This window comes from Mesoplodon mirus (assembly GCF_964341445.2).
Source record: "Mesoplodon mirus genome assembly, chromosome: 3".
Lineage (NCBI taxonomy): Eukaryota > Metazoa > Chordata > Mammalia > Artiodactyla > Ziphiidae > Mesoplodon > Mesoplodon mirus.
In genome coordinates, this window is record NC_138978.1 from 109,587,416 (window position 1) to 109,605,386 (window position 17,971).

The 17,971-nt window shown below is 42.3% G+C and overlaps 1 protein-coding gene across 5 annotated transcripts in view; it reads right to left on the bottom strand.

The window, feature by feature from the left end:
• Positions 1 to 17,971, bottom strand: part of CD58 (CD58 molecule) — a 44,229-nt gene that overhangs the window by 19,143 nt on the left and 7,115 nt on the right. For all 5 annotated transcript variants that reach the window (XM_082616198.1, XM_082616196.1, XM_082616194.1 and 2 more), the window contains exon 2: positions 3,382 to 3,678. In XM_082616198.1, the coding sequence (XP_082472324.1) occupies positions 3,382 to 3,678 (297 nt within the window). The remainder of the gene's footprint in view (positions 1 to 3,381; positions 3,679 to 17,971) is intronic.

Below are 17,971 nucleotides of genomic sequence, written 5' to 3' on the forward strand. Positions count from 1 at the left end.
CTGGTTATATTTTGAAGGCAGAACCAACAAAATTTTCTGGTGGAGTGAATATGGTGTTCAAGAGAAAGAGAGGTGTCAAGGATGATACCAAGGTTTCAGCTGAGCAACTGCAAGGATGGAACTGCCATTAACCAAGAGGGGGAAGGTTTGGGGAGGAATAGGTTTTGAGGGAAAGGTCATGAGCTAACTTCTGGACATGTGAGATTTGAGAGGCCACTTAGATATGAGTGGAGACAGAGTAGGCAGTCAGATAAACATCTAAGGAGCTCAGTGGAGGTCTGGGCTAGAGCTCTAAATCTATGCATTATCAGCACTGAACGCTATTTAAAGCCCTGACATGTGATAAGCCCACCCACCTGGGTGTGAATGCAGGCAGAGAAGGGAAGAGGTCCAAGGCTTAAGCCTTGAAGTCTCCAATGTTAAGAGGTTGGGGGAGGGACTTCCCTGGTGGCGCACTGGTTAGGCGTCTGCCTGCCAATGCAGGGGACACGGGTTCAATCCCCGGTCTGGGAAGATCCCACATGCCGCGGAGCAACTAAGCCCGTGCGTCACAACTATGGAGCCTGCGCTCTAGAGCCCGTGCGCCACAACTACTGAGCCCGCGTGCTGCAACTACTGAAGCCCGTGTGCCTAGAGTCTGTGCTCCACAACATGAGAAGTCACCGCAATGAGAAGCCCACGCTCCGCAAGGAAGAGTAGACCCCACTCACCGCAACTAAAGGAAGCCTACATGCAGCAACAAAGACCCAACGCGGCCAAAAATAAATTTAAAAAAAAAAGAGGTTGGGGGATGCAAGAGGATAAGGGAACGAACCAACAAAGGAAACTGAGAAGGAACTGTTAGTGAGTTAAAAGGAAACTAGAGTCGGGTGGTGCCTGGGTGCTAGGTGAAGGAGATGTTTCAGAGAGGAGGGAGTGATTAGCTGTTTCAAAAACTTCTGAAAGAAAGATATGGATGGAGAATGAGTCACTGGATTTATTCATGAGGAAGTCATGAGGAGTTTGGGTATAGCAGTGGGGATGAAAGCCTGTTTGGAGTAGGTTAAAAGTGAATAGGAGAAAGGGGGTAGGTAGACAGCTCTTCCAGTAGATTCTCTATAAACTGAAGGCAGAAGGTGGGTGGTAGGTGAAGGAGTAGAGGGGCCAGAAGAGGGCTTGCAATGATGGTACAGATAATCACTTATTTGTATGCTGATGGGAATGAGCCACTATCTCGTGGAGGAAATTACTGTAAGGAGAGAGTGGGTAGAATTATAGAAGTGACATCCCTGAGTATAATGAGAGGAGGTGGGATCCAGGGCACAAGTAGAGGGTTTGGCTCCAGATGAGAGCTCAGCAAGCTGAAAATAAGAACTGCCAAACAGGAATGGTAGAGAACAGGGTATATAGGGTCAGGCACAGGTAAGCAGATAGGCTGGTGGTGAGAGCTTGTAGAAGTTCTCTTCTGGTTGCTTGTTTTCCTCAGTGAAACAAGAAGCAAAGCCTTCAGCTGAGGAGTGGGTCTGGAGAAGGAGGTGTTCAAGGTTTGAGGAGAGGAAAGGTAACTGCTGGGAGTGGGTGAGTGAAGACACTAGGAACATATTGGGTTTAGGTGCAGTAAATAATCAGAATTTTAAAGTGTGGGACTCTGCAAGGTGATGTGCTTTTCTGCAGCTACAAGGCGTGAGCACAGAACGTTGGATTGAACCTGGCTGGACTGGGCTCATCCAATCAAAGTTCAATCATTGAGCATGACCAATCAGAAAAGGAGCAAAGAAGCTAGGTGTGTCTGCAACTGAGTGAGCCCAGGGAGTGAGCATGGACAGCACTGGGGCTGCAGAAGGAGGGCAGGGAGGACATCAGTGGGGGAAGGACTGTCAGAGTTGGCAGAGCAGAGGAACTGAGCTTCCAGTAGAGGAAGTGGAACTGAGATACTGAGGTGATGGAGGGAATGGAATCACTGGTAAAGACAAGTTCTACATTACATCTGTGGGGAGAGGTAAGACAGAGTGAAGGAGAAGATCATTACAGGAGAGGAGAGCAAGGACTATGAAGTCAGGATATTAGAAAGAACTTTTATTTAAATATTACAAGCACCAAGAATTATGACAGCAGGAACATCAGAAACAGTGAAAAGGAACCACGCACTAAAATAATCAGGAAATATTGGGGTGATGTTCTTAGCAGCACTATTTACAATAGCCAAGACATGGAAACACTGTAAGTGTCCATCAACAGATGAAAGGATAAAGAAGATGTGGTATATATAAATGGACTATTATTCAGTCATAAAAGAAAAGTGAGAAAATCCTACCATTTGTGACAACATAGATAGACCCTGAAGTCATTATGCTAAGTGAAATAAATCAGACTGAGAATGCAAATACTGTATGATCTCTAAAAAGAGAGGACTCTCTAGAAATCTTTTTAGATTTAGTGGAATCTAAAAAGAAAAAAAACAAGCTCATAGAAAAAGAGATCAGACTTGTGGTTACCAGAGGTGGAGGGTGGGAGGAAGGGGATTTGGAGGAAAGTGGTCAAAAGGTAGAAACTTCCAGTTATAAAATATATAAACACTAGGGATACAATGTGCCACATGATGACTATAGCTAACACTGCTGTATGGTATGTAGGTAAGTTGTTAAGAGAGAAGATACTAAGAGTTCTCATAACAGGAAGAACATTTTTTTCCTTTTTTAAATTTTTTCTTTCTTTTCTTTTTATGGTATCTATATGAGAAGATGGATATTAGCTGAACCTACTGTGGTAATCATTTCACAATGCATGTAAATCAAACCACCATGCTGTATGCCTTCAACGTGTACAGTGATGGATGTCAATTATTTCTCAATAAAACTGGGGGAAAAAAGAAACATTAAAGTGTACCCACATCAGCCTCTGGATGACTGCAACAAGGAAAGTGCTTCAGAGATGAGGGAAGAAGAATAACCTGGAAGCATCAGCAAGAAGCACAGAGGAACCTGTATCCTATCCCCAGTTCCAGTTTAAAGTGATAGAGGAGGGAAAAAAAATCCCACCTCCTTTGTGAGCTGCAAGGGGAAGCAGAAACTCTAATTTATAGAGCACCAACTATGCATGGTTCAGAGTTCTGAGCTCATTGATGCCACTACATCCCTTTCCAGAACATTCCCAGCAAGACAAGGGATGCTGCTGCCAGCAGCTCTGCCCAACTTGTGCTGTTCTCCTGACCTCAGTCACATCCTCTCCTCACCAAGAGGATGACAAGGGAGCTGAAAGTGGCTCCTGTGTACCGGAAAGAGAGGAAAACCCTGACAACAGGTGATGACTAATTTTTATTTCTCATAAACCAATGATTAGTATTAGTCTCTTAAAATAGTTAGAAATCTGCCATTTGAACAAACCAATTTATGGAATACTCACCGATGACTTTGAGGGTGAACTTGCTGTTATTTCTAACACTTGGGGATTCAATTCCGTACTCATCTTCGTCTGATCGTGTTAAGTTTTTGATTGTGAGGTTACCCGACACAGTGTCTAAGTGAACTCTACCTTTAAAAGATAGAAAAGCTCTGACTGAAGATTGGTCATCCCATTCTACAACTTTATCCTTTCCTCTTTTCCACACAATCTCCTTAAAGGGTTTAAAACTTGATGCGTATAAAGTTACACTCTTGTTCACAGCTCCATATATTACTTGGGAATCACAGCTAATGAAATCTAGGAGAAAAAAAAAGAAATTGGTTAGGGAAAATAACATGACTTGATCAAAAGCAGAAAATTATCTTCCAAGATGCCTTGTGGGGGGAAAATGATTAAATTTAGTGGTAAAATTATTCGTCAGCTACTTTTTGTACCAAGCTGATAAACTGCCGATAAAAAGTATAGGAATGAGAACATGCTTGACCCTGTAAGAGTTTATCCTTTAATAGGGAACTGGGGCCCACATAAATCCAAGAAATGGATTCAACATTTATGGAGCACCAACTACGTGCCAGGTACTGTGGGCAATGCTGGGAATATGGTGGCAAACAAGACAGGTGTCACTCCAGGCCCTCAAGGGAGGAGACACTGAGCAGACAAGGAGAGCCACCCAGGCAAAGGCCTTTCCTAGGAAACCATGCTGAAACTGACACAGGACAGCAAACCATCGGAAGATAAGAGGAGTCTGAAAGCTGACAGCTGGGTGAGGAGGGGAAGGAGAGATGACCAAGCAGGCAGAGGAAGCAGCCCCTCTGAAGAGGCAGGCCTTAAATCAGGAAGGTGCTTGGTGTGTCTAAGGAAACAAAAGCAGTTCCAAAAGGCTCGAAGGAAGAGAGCAAGGGGGGAACGGGTGGGGAATGAAGCTGGAGAGGCAGGCAGGGGCCAGACCACAGGGTCTGTGAGTGAGGGGCTGGGCCATGTCCGGTAAGATATGCTAAGCTTTGGAATTTATCCTAATGGCAAGGGAAGGTCACGGACAGGTAAGACCGGCATGACATAATTTAAGTTTCAGTAGGTTGACTCTGTTTGCAGGGTGGACACTGGTCGACAGGGTAAGGATGGAGGGCAGAGAAAACCCAGAAGAGCAGTCAGTGTGGTAGCAGTGAAAGAAGGCTGGACTGGGAGACCAGACCAGGGTGCCGGCGGTGGGGATGGATAAGTGGACAGACTCTACATTTGAGAGGGAAATGAACAGGATTTAGTGATTGGATGAGAGGAGTTAATGGTGACTGCCAGGCCTCTCTCTTGGCCAACTGAGGTGCCATTAACTGAAATCAGAATGACCAGGAAGGAAGTCAGGGAGTGTGATGAAGATTAAGGTCTCAAGGCCTGGGTGCGGCGGTGGCGTGTTGGAACCAACTGTTAGCCTCTCTGCTGGACTCCGTTCAGTGAAGCCTGGAGAGCTTGGAGTGCACCACAGTGGGAGTATTTATAGCAGAGAAACTGACTCATGCTTCAAATCAGAACCTCCCACCTCCTCCACATCAATCCAGTTGTTAAACATTTACTATTACTACTAGATTGGGATATTCTTGATACCCCAAAATGGGCTTCAACGCATCTTGCTCCAGACTTGACTTAAAAGAGAAATTAGATCACATCACTCCTCTGCTTAGAACTTTCTAGTGGCCCCATCTGACTCTGAGTTACAGCTAAAATCTTTACAGTGGCCTACAAGGCTATATGAGTTCTGGCCCCTGTGACCTCCCCTTGCTTTTCTCAGGGTAATTGACAGAGCACAGGAAAAATCAGAAATATTAAATAGACCAATTGCAGGCAATTGTGTCCAGTAATTTCAAAGAAGAAGCAAATACGCCCCATTTGTCTGTGTGCAAGGATTTTTAGAACCCACCTCCCTTAATCCAGGGAGGCTGCCTGCAATACACCACCATCCTTCTGTGGCTTTCCTGACCATGCACTGTTTCTCCCAATCAACCAGAGCCCATGAAAAGGCATGAAAAGGAATAAGATTTGAGGGGTGAGAGTCTACCGACACACAATAGTGGCGGCTCGAAATGTCTTGTAAATGAATAGATGAATGAACGGATGAGAGTAAGTAGGGTGGTGGAGGAAGAGAAGAGGTCTCAGTTGAACTGCCCCTCCCTGGCTGCATAAAGCTGGCTTCTGTCTTTCCCAGGGAAAGGTGATGTTTCCTGGGCTTGAGAACAGGAAGAAGAAAAGTCTGGAATGGGGCTAATGGTGGAAAAAGGGGGAGACCAGTTCAGAAAAAATCATAGTCATTTTGAGCTGGAAGAAACTCCAACAATTAGGCAGTCAAATTACCCCCATTTCACAGGTGAAAGGACAGGGCACCAAGAAAAATGGAGGATGTTACTGAATGCTTACCCTCTGCCAGTTACGTGTTCACGTACTTGTGTCCCTTTTTAATCCTCTCCACATCCCTGTGCAGTGGTGTTGCTAACTCCATTTCTCAGATGAGGAAACAGGCCCCGGGAGACCTATCAATTGCTCAAGGTCACCCAGCAAGTTTATGGTAGCTGAGGGACCAGAACAGACCTGACATGGCCCAGCCCCTCACTCACAGACCGTGTGGTCTGGCCCCTGCCTGCCTCTCCAGCCTCATTCCCCACCCGTTCCCCCCTTGCTCTCTTCCTTCGAGCCTTTTGGAACTGCTTTTATTTCCTCAGACACGCCAAGTGCCTTCCTGATTCAGGACCTGCCTCCTCAGAGGCGCTTCTTCCTCTGTCTGCTTGGCCGTCTCTCCTCCCGCTCCTCACCCAGACGTCAACTGACCGATGGATGCTAAGCATTAGCAGCCTGTAAGACATCTGCGTGGAGCTGTCCAGGAGGCTGCGGGGTTCACAGGTCTGGGGGTTCCCAGGGGAAGATACAGATTTGGGATTCATTACATTTGTAGATACTATGTCTGTCATTTCCTTCCTATAGTAAAGTCTTTTCTGTTGCATCTCCAAGAACTGATCCTAAGGTAAGTTACCAATATGACTGTTTCCAATGAAAAAGAATAGGAGAAAGGAGAGTGAATTTTTTTCTCAAGGTCACACACCCTGAACGAATGAAAGAATGAGCAAACAAACAGCAGCTAAGGAAAGGAGTCAGCAGTGAGTTGGTTACTTTGCTGATAACAGTGAATGGTCAGAAAAGGGACCACAGGGATGCTACCTTACCATGCCAGAGGGCAGAATGAAAAGGGCCCCGACCTTCAGGGAAGATGCGCCCAGGGTGAACCTTCAAAAGTTCTCACCACACTAGGTTTCCTCAGCCTAAAAAACATATCATAATGCCTGCCACAAAAGATTGTTTTGAGGTTTGAATAAGACTGAGAGTCTTTACACAATGGCTGAAATGAAGTAGGCTTTCAACGGGGTTTTCCCTCTTTTCCCACTGTAGGTGACCCTGGCTGTGTGAGAATTGGGCATAGAGTGAGTTTTTGTTGTTTCAAAGTAGAGAGAGATAGAGGTGGGGGAAAATGTATCAGTGATCGCCTAAACAGATATTCTGTGCTAGACAGAATTTTTTTAACTGTTAGAGGTTTATTTGTTTGGAAGACTACTGAATGATCTTTTCTTTTGAAAGATATGAGGGTACCTAATACCTGTATGTACTGTGTTCATTTCCAATTTCAAAGACTCTTGCAGTCTTACAAAGCATCATCATTATACCCAGTTTTGATAGCTCTTCTCACAGGGCTTGAAGTCCGAAGTGGAACTCAAATATTTTGCAGACAAAGTGACCTGATTTTTGATTTAGAAAATATGGTAACTGTAACTATTGGGTTAATGAAATGGAACCTCCCCCAACTCCCAGCCACAAATTCCTCTGCGCACTTTCACTTGAGTTCTGGGATTTAAAAAAAAAAATTTATTTATCTATTTGGCTGCGTTGAGTCTTAGTTACAGCACGCAGGATCTTTCATTGCGGTGCGCAGGCTCTTTGTTATGGCGCGTGGGCTCTAGAGCACACACGCAGGCTCAGGAGTTGCAGTGCACAGGCTCTCTAGTTGTGGCATGCGGGCTCCAGAGTGCACGGGCTCAGTAGTTGCGGGACGTGGGCTTTCTAGTGGCGTGCAGTCTCTAGAGCACACGGGATTAGTTGCCCCACGGCACGTGGGATCTTAGTTCCCCAACCGGAGATCGAACCTGCGTCCCCTGCGCTGGAAGGTGGATTCTTATCCACTGGACCACCAGGGAAGTCCCAGGTCCTGGGATTTAGATTGACTGCTATTTTTAGTTTATTTAATCAAACACTTATATAGCACTTACTATCTATTAGGCAGTTAGAAGAACTCTACAAATATGTATTCAGCAAATCCTCTCAAAAACCATATCAGGACTTCCCTGGTGGCGCAGTGGTTAAGAATCTGCCTGCCAATGCAGGGGACATTGGTTTGAGCCCTGGTCCGGGAAGATCCCACATGCTGCGGAGCAACTAAGCCTGTGAGCCACAACTACTGAGCCCGCATGCTACAACTACTGAAGACTGTGCTCCTAGAGCCTGTGCTCTGCAACAACAGAAGCCACCACAATGAGAAGCCCGTGCACCACAACGAAGAGTAGCCCCCACTGGCTGCAACTAGAGAAAGCCTACATGCAGCAACAAAGACACAACGCAGCCAAAAAATAGATAGATAGATAGATAGATAGATAGACAGAAAAAAAAACTTAAAAAGAAAAAGCATATTAAGCAGCTGTTACTTTAAACCCTATTTTGCAGATGAGGAAACTGTGACACACAAACGTTAACTGACTAGCTAATTAAGTACTGAAACTGCTTTCGAACCCAGACAGTCTGACTTTTAACCATTACTTCTTATTTGGCTAGCTATGTGGTATATGGCTATTAAAGACAGTGATGTGATACAGGGTATGTCAGAATGCAATTTCTAGAACATATGGGAATAGCAGATGTTGGGAATGAGAAAGTCAAACCATTCTAGTCGGGAGTCAAGCACACCTCTGAAACCTAGAAGTGAAGCATAAGCTCAGTGGTCACCAAGTCACTGAATGTCAGGGCTGGACAGGTCCTCAGAGGACCCTGGCCCGCCCCACACCCATCCTCATATACATGAGGAAATTGAGAAGATTTGATTGAGCAAGATAGTGATGAACCCAAATCTCCAAAATGTTACATGGGAACCCAAATTTAAACCTAAGTTTCATAATGCTGTTGTTTTTTAAAAATAATTTTAGATGTTCAATGGGAAATGAGACAGGGTTTCATAATTAAAGACCAAGAGAAACTAAGTTGAAAGTAAGGTCTAAGCATTTGCACTTCTCGTGTGATGGCAAGTAATATGTGACATGTGAAAAAGCAAGAGAGGGTAAGGGGACAAAAGAAACTCAAATGCAGGAAGGAAGAAAAGCTGGAGCGGGGCGTGTGGGGAGAAAACAAGGGGCAAACAAAGAAGTAATAAGGACACAAAATCACAGGAGCAGCTGAGAAGCCTGTGAGAACTAGAAAATGAAGCCCTGAGATAGAGACCAGCCATTCAGCCAACAGAGGAGCCACAGATGGGCCAGGTGTGACCTAAAAGGGAGTGGTGGAGGCTGCAGCTCTAGTGAGTCTGGCTCGCCTAGGGAGAGGCCCCTCAGCTCCTACCCACGTGGACACGTGCAAATTGCCAGATCTTCTAAGTTTCCAAGAAATGCTGGACGTTCAAATTTTATGTGAACACAAAAATCAATTAATTAGCTGGCAATTAATTCCAATCTGAGCGGAGGGGTATCCCCTAGTCAGGCCAGCCCCATGAAGACAAAGACAGGGTTGTTCTCCATCTTTGCTGCATCCCCACTGCCCGGCACATGAAGGACATTCCATAAATATTTGTTGAGTGAATTAACTAAACTGATTTAAATACAACTTAAATGTAGTCTAAAAGGCAGGGCTTCCTGACAGAATTACAATATTTGATAGTCACCCCAAACCCTGAGCTTTGCAATACCTCAAATCACTGTGGAAACTGGTTGAAGAACCATGACTCAGCAAGGAGAGGTGGAGACGTTTAACTGAAGCTGCAGAATAAATGGCCTGGGACCCCTCGTATGCAGTCAGAAGAGAACTCTTTCCTCCTCACTGCCTGCCTCCAGAGCCAAAGCAAGACGGGAGGGTCTGCTGGCTCCCCACTCCCCATCCCCTTCAGGTTTAGCTAGGTTTCACCTACCACATGCTGTGGGCTTCAGGGCACTGCACCAGATAAGCTTATACCCACTCAGGATATCAGCCCTTCATCAATGTTAACACCCTGTCTGAGATTTGAGGAGATGCAATTTTTTCACTGATGCCATTGCTGAGAGACGAGCTAACCACTCTTCTGGGATTTGGAGGAAAGGCTTTTCTGGAGTTTTTTCTTAGAAACGAACGATGTGATTTTAAAATACTTCCTTCTCTTCCTAAAATTTCTTCAAGGTTCCACATGGCTGCAGATTTTAGCAGTTAAGGCAAAACTTCATTTGATGAAAAGAAAAAAAAAAAATCCCCTGAAAGTTTCAGTACCCAAATACATAAATCTTGGTATTTTCCCCTGTGTGTCTGACACCATAACGACAATTCGGTTAAAGATTCATTCAAGCTGGGAGATAGGAGGGCCTTGGGCATCTTTGTACCCAAGTGAGCAGCTGGATTTCTCCTGCAGACAGGGGTTTGTGACCACCACCTTGTTCCTCTCACTTCAGCATCACAGCACACTTTGAGTTGACACCCACTTGGGGTACTGGAGCGGTGGCAGCCCGCGAAACTAAGTCTCTGGAGACACAAACACACATGCTCACAGTACGGAGAGCAGCCACTCTCCTCACATGTCTACGTCAGTGTTGGTGTCAAACAATCTGTCCTGTTAAGTCTACAAACATTCTGTTTGTCAGCTCACATGTCCCAGTTTTGGCATACGAAATATGCTCACCAGGTACATGGATAACCAAAAGAAGAGCACACAGTCTTTTCACTCCAGGAAGTTTCGTGTGGCTCGTTTCTTTAACCTAGCTCTTAATAAATCCAATCCAAATGAGCCCTAGACCAACTCAGCCTCAGTAATAATAGTCAACACCAGCAACGGCAGCAGCACACTTCCTGAAGGCTCACTATGTGCCAGGCACTTGCTCCAAGGATAGATGGATGGATGGATGGGTAGACAGATGGATAGGCTCATGTATTCCTCAGCTTAGCTCTACGAGGTAGGTCTTATTATTCATTAATTCATTCACCAAATATTTGTTGAGTACCTGCTATGTCCCAGGCCCTGTACCAAGCAGTTAGGATACAACACTAAACAAATCAGACAGAATCCTGCCCTCTTGGAGTTTACATTTTACATTATTGGGGAGGGTGGGGACGCGGGGCAGGGAGGAACACATTAAATGGAAAAGTATCACAGGTGATGTTAAGTGCTATTGAGAAAAATAAAGCAGTGTATTGGGGAGGATGATTAATAATGAGAAGGGAGGTTGCCATTACATGTGAGGTGGTCCCAGCTGGCGTGTAAGTAGGGCCCAGAAAAAAACGAGGGAGTGAGCTTGAGCATATGGGGAAGAGCATTCAAAGAGTGAGAACCACTAAGTTACAGTTGAGGAAACTGGGGCTCAAAGAGGTTCAGAAGCTGACCGTGGTCACTCAGCTGGTCCAGGACAGAGCTGGTGTCCAGACACAGGTGGCCAGCTCCAAAGCCTGCACTGTTAGCCACAGTGTGAGACGCCTTGGTCCTTCCTTGTCAATTCCACCTGCATCCAGTCCCAGTCAGTGATTTCTGTTTCCATGAGTGCTAAAGGCAGAAATCTACTGGTCTCAGATATGCCACCATGGCTTCCCTGTCTTCATCTATTTCAGACTGAAACTTCAGCCCCCTGACTCCCAACAGACAATAAACCCCCTGGTTCCCCAATCCCAGAAACTCCACAGAACTCGCCTCACATATGCTCTCAGTTGTCAAGCTATTCCTTGTCTCCTGGATGAATGCATCCAGAATTAAGATGTTTGTTCTTTAAATCAACTTCCTTTTGAACTTCCCTGTTTTCTGTCATGCTAAAATACTTGCCTTTTTAACCCTTATTCTTGCACTTAAAAATCCTTCTTTCACAAGACATTTCCCTCTCAATCTGTACAGTCCTATTCAGTAGCCACTAGCCAATGTGGCTGGTGAGCCCATGCCACGTGGTTAGTCCAAACTGAGATGTGTTGTTAGTATAAGATACACACCAGACTTTGAAGGTCAAGTATGAAAAGGGGAATGTAAAATCTCTCATTAACATTTTCTATATCAACTACATGTTGAAATGAAAATACTGTGGGTATATTAGGTTAAATAAAATATATTATTAATATTAATTTTACCTGTTTCATATTATATTTCTATTTAACAGCACTACTCTGGCCGGCTCTTTCAAGATACCCATATCACATCACGCTCAAAAGCCACATTTGCCTTTGACTGTTCTTGTCTTAGATAGGATATATCTGAGACCTACAGCATGCTTTGGAGAATAAGGCTCTCACTAGAGCTATTTAATACTCTGCAAGTCTTTTTAAATCTATTCTCCAAAGTCTGATTAAAGGTATTTTAATACGCTATTGACCATTTCATTAAAAATTTCTTTATAATCCCTATTATTTTCTAGTTACTCAGTTCATAGTTGAGAAACTCTATTACAACTAATTTATGATGACATAGTCTTATTAGTTTCTTATTAATATGAATTTCTTATTATTTTCTGAATGTGTACAGTAAACTTCATTTTTTTTTCTAGTTTTTAACTGTTTCATGGGAAAAACATTCAGAAACTACAGACCAGAGAGGTTGATGGAAATTCAGACACTGTTCTTAACAGGCATTCAGGGGAACATTATGAGATGTGAAGGTCACTAGGAACGAAAATGGGTTCATTTCCTCAGAACAAGCCTATCAGAATAATTTGGTTCCCTGAGATGGATACTTGCGAAACAGAATAGATCAAGGTCACAAAGGACAGAACTCTGAACTAATAACTTTCAAATGGGGGCAGAGAGCAGACATGATTTCTTACAGTGATTCTGGGCAAGAGGTCCCCTCACTTTCACTGGTTTCATTTTGAGCCCCAGAGTCCTTGGGCTAAGAGCTCATCAGCAAAGGCACGAGCAGCATTGAGAAGGAGAAGGCCAATGCACACAAGGGAAAGGGACTGAAAACAAGAAAACAAAGAGGCCAAAGGAGAGAATCCCATGCCCATAAAGTAGCTAAAAGACACTTTCCTTTGAGTCTGGTAGATGGGCACTGAAACTTATCTCCAAAGAGGAACTGCTAAAATGTTTTCCACGCTTTTTGGGGGACGGTATCACTATTTTAGTCACACTTCATATTAAAACTTGTCTGAGCAAATGGAAAAGGCTGTATCCAGGTTTCACCTTCAATCCTGAGATGGAAGCTTTTATCTGTGACTGCAGAAACTAAGGTGCTGTGTGCCCTTAAGTAAAAACTTCAAAAAGCCCTCTGTACTCAAGAGAAAACAACATGAGAAGAAATCAAAAGACAGAAAACTTGTGCAAACAAGGGCTGATGTATGCTGGCAAACTTTCTGCTTTTAAACAGAGAAAGCAATGCCTACCATCAAAGCCTATATGAATTAAAAAACATTAGAGTGAGACATGCTGGGACCCAGCCCCACCCCTCAGCAGGCCAGCAGCTTCCACACCAGGTGGGGCTGGCAGCCAGTGGAGTCAGGGGAGTCAGTGGAGTCAGCTGCCCACAGTACTTGGCTCTGCCACAGCAGAAGACTGCATGCAGCCCATATCGGGGGCACCCTAGAGCATATAACTCTAGTCACCAAAGGGGAAGACGAGAGTCCTGCTGGGCCCCACAGGACATCTCTTACATAAGGCCACTTCTCCAAGACCAGAAAACATAACCAACCTACCCGCTACATAGAAATAAAGATAGAGAATTAGACAAAATGAGGAGACAGAAATATATAACAAACAAAGGAACAAGACAAACCCCCAAAGAATAACTGAGTGGAGATAAGCAATCTAACCAATAAAGACTTCAGGTAATGATCATAAAGATGCTCAATGAACTCAAGAGAAGAATGAATGAACACTGTGAGAAGTTCAACAAAGAGTTAGAAAATATAAAGAAGACTCAAACAGCTGAAGAATACAATAACTGAAATTTTAAAAATACACTAGAAGGAATCAACAGTAGATTAGATGACACAGAGGAATGCATCAGTGAACTGGAAGACAGAGTAGTGAAATTCACCCAAGCTGAACAGAAAAAAAAAGAACTTTAAAAAGTAGGGATAGTTTAAGAGACCTCTGAGACAACAACAGGCATACTAACATTCACATTATAGGGGTCCCAGAAGGAGAAGAGAGAGAGAAAGGGACAGAAAACTTATTTGAAGTGATAACAGCTAAAAACTTCCCTAACCTGAGAAAGGAAACAGACATCCAAGTTTAGGAAGTACAGAAAGTCCCAAACAAGACGAACCCAAAGATGTCACACCAAGACACATTGCAATTAAAACAGCAAAAATTAAAGATAAAAAGAGAATCTTAAAAGCAGTAAGGGAAAAGCAACCAGTACACACAAAGGAACTCACATAAGACTTTCAGCTGACTTTTCAGCAGAATCTTTGCAGGCCAGAAGTACATCATGATGTACTTAAAATGATGAAAGGAAAAAAACTTACAACCAAGAATATTCTACCCAGAAAGGCTATCATTCAGATATGAAGGAGACAAGCAAAAGCTAAAAGAGTTCGGTGTCACTAAACCAGCTTTACAAGGAATGTTAAAGGGACTTCTCTAAGCAGAAAAGACCACATATAGAAATATGAAAACTAAAAAAGGAAAAATCTCATTGGTAAAGGCAAACATACAGTAAAGGTCAACCACATAAAAAGCCAGTAGGAAGGTTAAAAGACAAAAGCGATAAAATCATCTATATCTATAGTAAAAAGTTAAGGAATACACAAAATAAAAAGATGTAAAATATGACATCAAAAACATTAAATGTGGGCTTCCCTGGTGGCACACTGGTTGAGAGTCTGCCTGCTGATGCAGGAGACACGGGCTCGTGCCCCGGTCCGGGAAGATTCCCACGTGCCACGGAGAGGCTAGGCCCGTGAGCCATGGCTGCTGAGCCTGCGCATCCGGAGCCTGTGCTCCGCAACGGGAGAGGCCACAACAGTGAGAGGCCCGCGTACTGCAAAAAAAAAAACAACAAAAAACATTAAATGTGAGGGTGGGGTGGGCAGCAAAAACGCAGGGTTGTTATAATGTGTTCAAACTTAAGAGATCATCAACTTAAAATAATCTCATAAAATTGACTCATTATATAGTTATAGATGAACCTCATGGGAACCAAAAGCCTATGATAGATACATACACAAAAAAGAGAAAAGAATCCAAACATAACACTAAAGATAGTCATCAAATCACAAGAAAAGAGAGCAAAAGAAGAAAAAAGGAACAAAAAAGAATTGTAAAAACAACCAGAAAACAATTAACAAAATGGCAATAAGTACACACCTATCAATAATTACTTTCAATGAATGTACTACATGTTCCAACCAAAAGACACAGAGTAGCTGAATGGATTTAAAAAAAAAAAAAAAAAACAAGACTCATCTATATGCTGCCTATAAGAGAATCACTTCAGATCTAAAGACATAGACTAAAAGCGAGTGGACGGAAAAAGGTATTCATGCAAATAGAAATAAAAAGAAAGCTGGGGAAGCAATACTTACATCAGACAAAACAGACTTTAAAATAAAGACTGTGGGGCTTCCCTGGTGGCGCAGGAGTTAAGAATCTGCCTGCCAATGCAAGGGACATGGGTTCGAGCCCTGGCCCAGGAAGATCCCACATGCTGTGGAGCAACTAAGCCCGAGCGCCACAACTACTGAGCCTGAGCTCTAGAGCCCGTGAGCCACAACTACTGAAGCCTGTGTGCCTAGAGCCCGTGCTCTGCAACAAGAGAAGCCACGACAATGAGAAGCCCACTCACCGCAACGAAGAGTAGCCCCCACTCATCGCAACTAGAGAAAACCCACACGCAGCAACGAAGACCCAACACAGCCAAAAATAAATAAATAAATTAATTAATTAAAAAAATAAAACAAAGACTGTAACAAGAGACAAAGAAAGAGATTACCTAATGATAAAGGGACCAATCCAACAAGAAGATAAAACAATTGTAAATATATATGCACCCAACATAGGAACACTTAAATACATAATGCAAATATTAACAAACATAATGGGAAAAATTGACAGTAACACAATAATATTAGGGGACTTTAATGTCCCACTTACATCAATGGACAGATCATCCAGACAGGAAGTCAATTAGGAAACATTGGCCTTAAATGATACATGAGACCAGATGACCCTAATAGATGTATAGAGAACATTACATCCAAAAGCAGTAGAATACACATTCTTTTCAAGTACACATAGAACATTCTCCAGGACAGATAACATGCTGGGCTACAAAACAAGTCTCAATAAATTTAAGAAGACTGAAATCATATGATGCATCTTTTCCAACCACAGTGCTGTAAGACTAGAAATCAACATAGGTAGTATGCTTTGTTTATATCCACCTTAGTAATACGTTTTTGGATCTGCCTCCTCAGGCAAGGGAAACAAAAGCAAAAATAAACAAATGGGACTATATCAAACTGAAAAGCTTCTGCACAGGGAAGGAAACTATCAACGAAATGAAACAGCAGCCTGCCGAATGGGAGAAGCTATTTGCAAATGATATAACTGATAAGGGGTTAATATCCAAAATATACAAAGAACTCATACAACTCAAAAGTAAAAAAACAACAACAAAAACCCTGATTAGAAAATAGGAAGGGGACCTGAAAACACATTGTCCAAAGAAGCCACAGAGATGGCCAACAGGCACATGAAAAGATGCTCAGCATCACTAATCATCAGGGAAATGCAAATCAAAACCACAATGAGATGCTACCTCACACTTGTCAGAATGGCCATCATCAAAAAAGACAACAAATAACAAGTGTTGGCGAGGATGTGGAGAAAAGGGAACCCTCACGCATTGTTGGTGGGAACATAAATTATTGCAGCCACTATGGAAAACAGTATGGCAGTTCCTCAAAAAATTAACAGAAACTGCCATATGATCCAGCAATTTCACTGCCATATGATCCAGCAAATTCACTTCTGTGTACCTGAAGAAAACAAAAACACTAACTGGAAAAAAACATATGCACACCAATATTCATTGCAGCATTATTTACAATAGCCAAGATATGAATGCAACCTATGTGTCTATTGATAGATGAATGAATAAAGAAGATGTGGTATTTATATACAATGGACTATTACTCATCCATAAAACATGAAATCTTGCCTTTTACAACATGGATAGATATAGAAAGTATTGTGCTAAGTAAAATCAGTGAGACAGAGAAAGCCAAATACCATATGATTTCACTTATATGTGGAATCTAAAAAACAAAACAAACAAACATTCAAAACAGAAATAGACTCATAGATACAGAGAATAAATGGGTGGTTACCAGAGGGAAGATGGATAGAGGGGGTGAGTGAAATAGGTGAGGGAGATTAAGAGGTACAAACTTCCAGTTATAAAATAAATAAGTCATGGAGATGTAATGTATAGCATAGGGAATATAGTCAATAATATTGTAATAACTTTTTGTGGTGACAGGTGGTAACTAGACTTATTGTGACCATTTTGTAATGTAAAAAAATACTGAATCACTATGTTTACACTTGAAACTAATGTATCAATAATATTGTAGTCAATTTAAAAAGGAAAAAAAATAACAACAATAATAAAGTGTAAATTCAATTTTTTTAAATTACAGTAAAAAGATGGCAATAAAACCAATTCCTAGATCTAGTTCTTTAAAAGTAGTTGTCTTTTTCAAAATTCCTAAAAGATACCTGTCAAAAATAAAAGCAGCAACAAATGCAAAAATGTGAAATTTCTTTAGATCCCGGTATTTAAAAAAAGACATCCTTGTGACAATTGAAGGAATTTGAATAAGAGTAGCAGCTAAGTGATACTATGAGATTATTGTTAATTTTTATAAATATTATGTTATTGGGCTTATGCCAAAGCATTTAGGAGTGAAGTGTGGGTGTATAAGGAAAGTATAATTATGGCAAAATGTTAATAAATGAATACATAAATAAACCCCCATTTTGAATTCTATGGCCCAAAGAAGGTTCCCCCACCCCTCTACTGTAGATTACGATATTGAATACAATCTATGTGATTGGTAACTTGCTGTCTTATATAATTTCACATGCTTTAGCAAAATTACGTTGGACAATATATATGTTATATATAAGAGATTAACTATGGCTGCACCAATCAACAAAAAGTTGCTTACCTATTCTTGGGTTGGGAATACATAGACTTTAAGTCAAATAGACCTAAGTGCTAGCAGGTTCTACCACTTATTTGTTGTGTGAACTTGGACAAGGTACTTAACCTACCTCAACTTTGTTCTCCTCCTTAACAGTCTCTACCTTATAAAACTGGTGTGACAATTGAAAACAAAAATCTAAAACTCTAAGC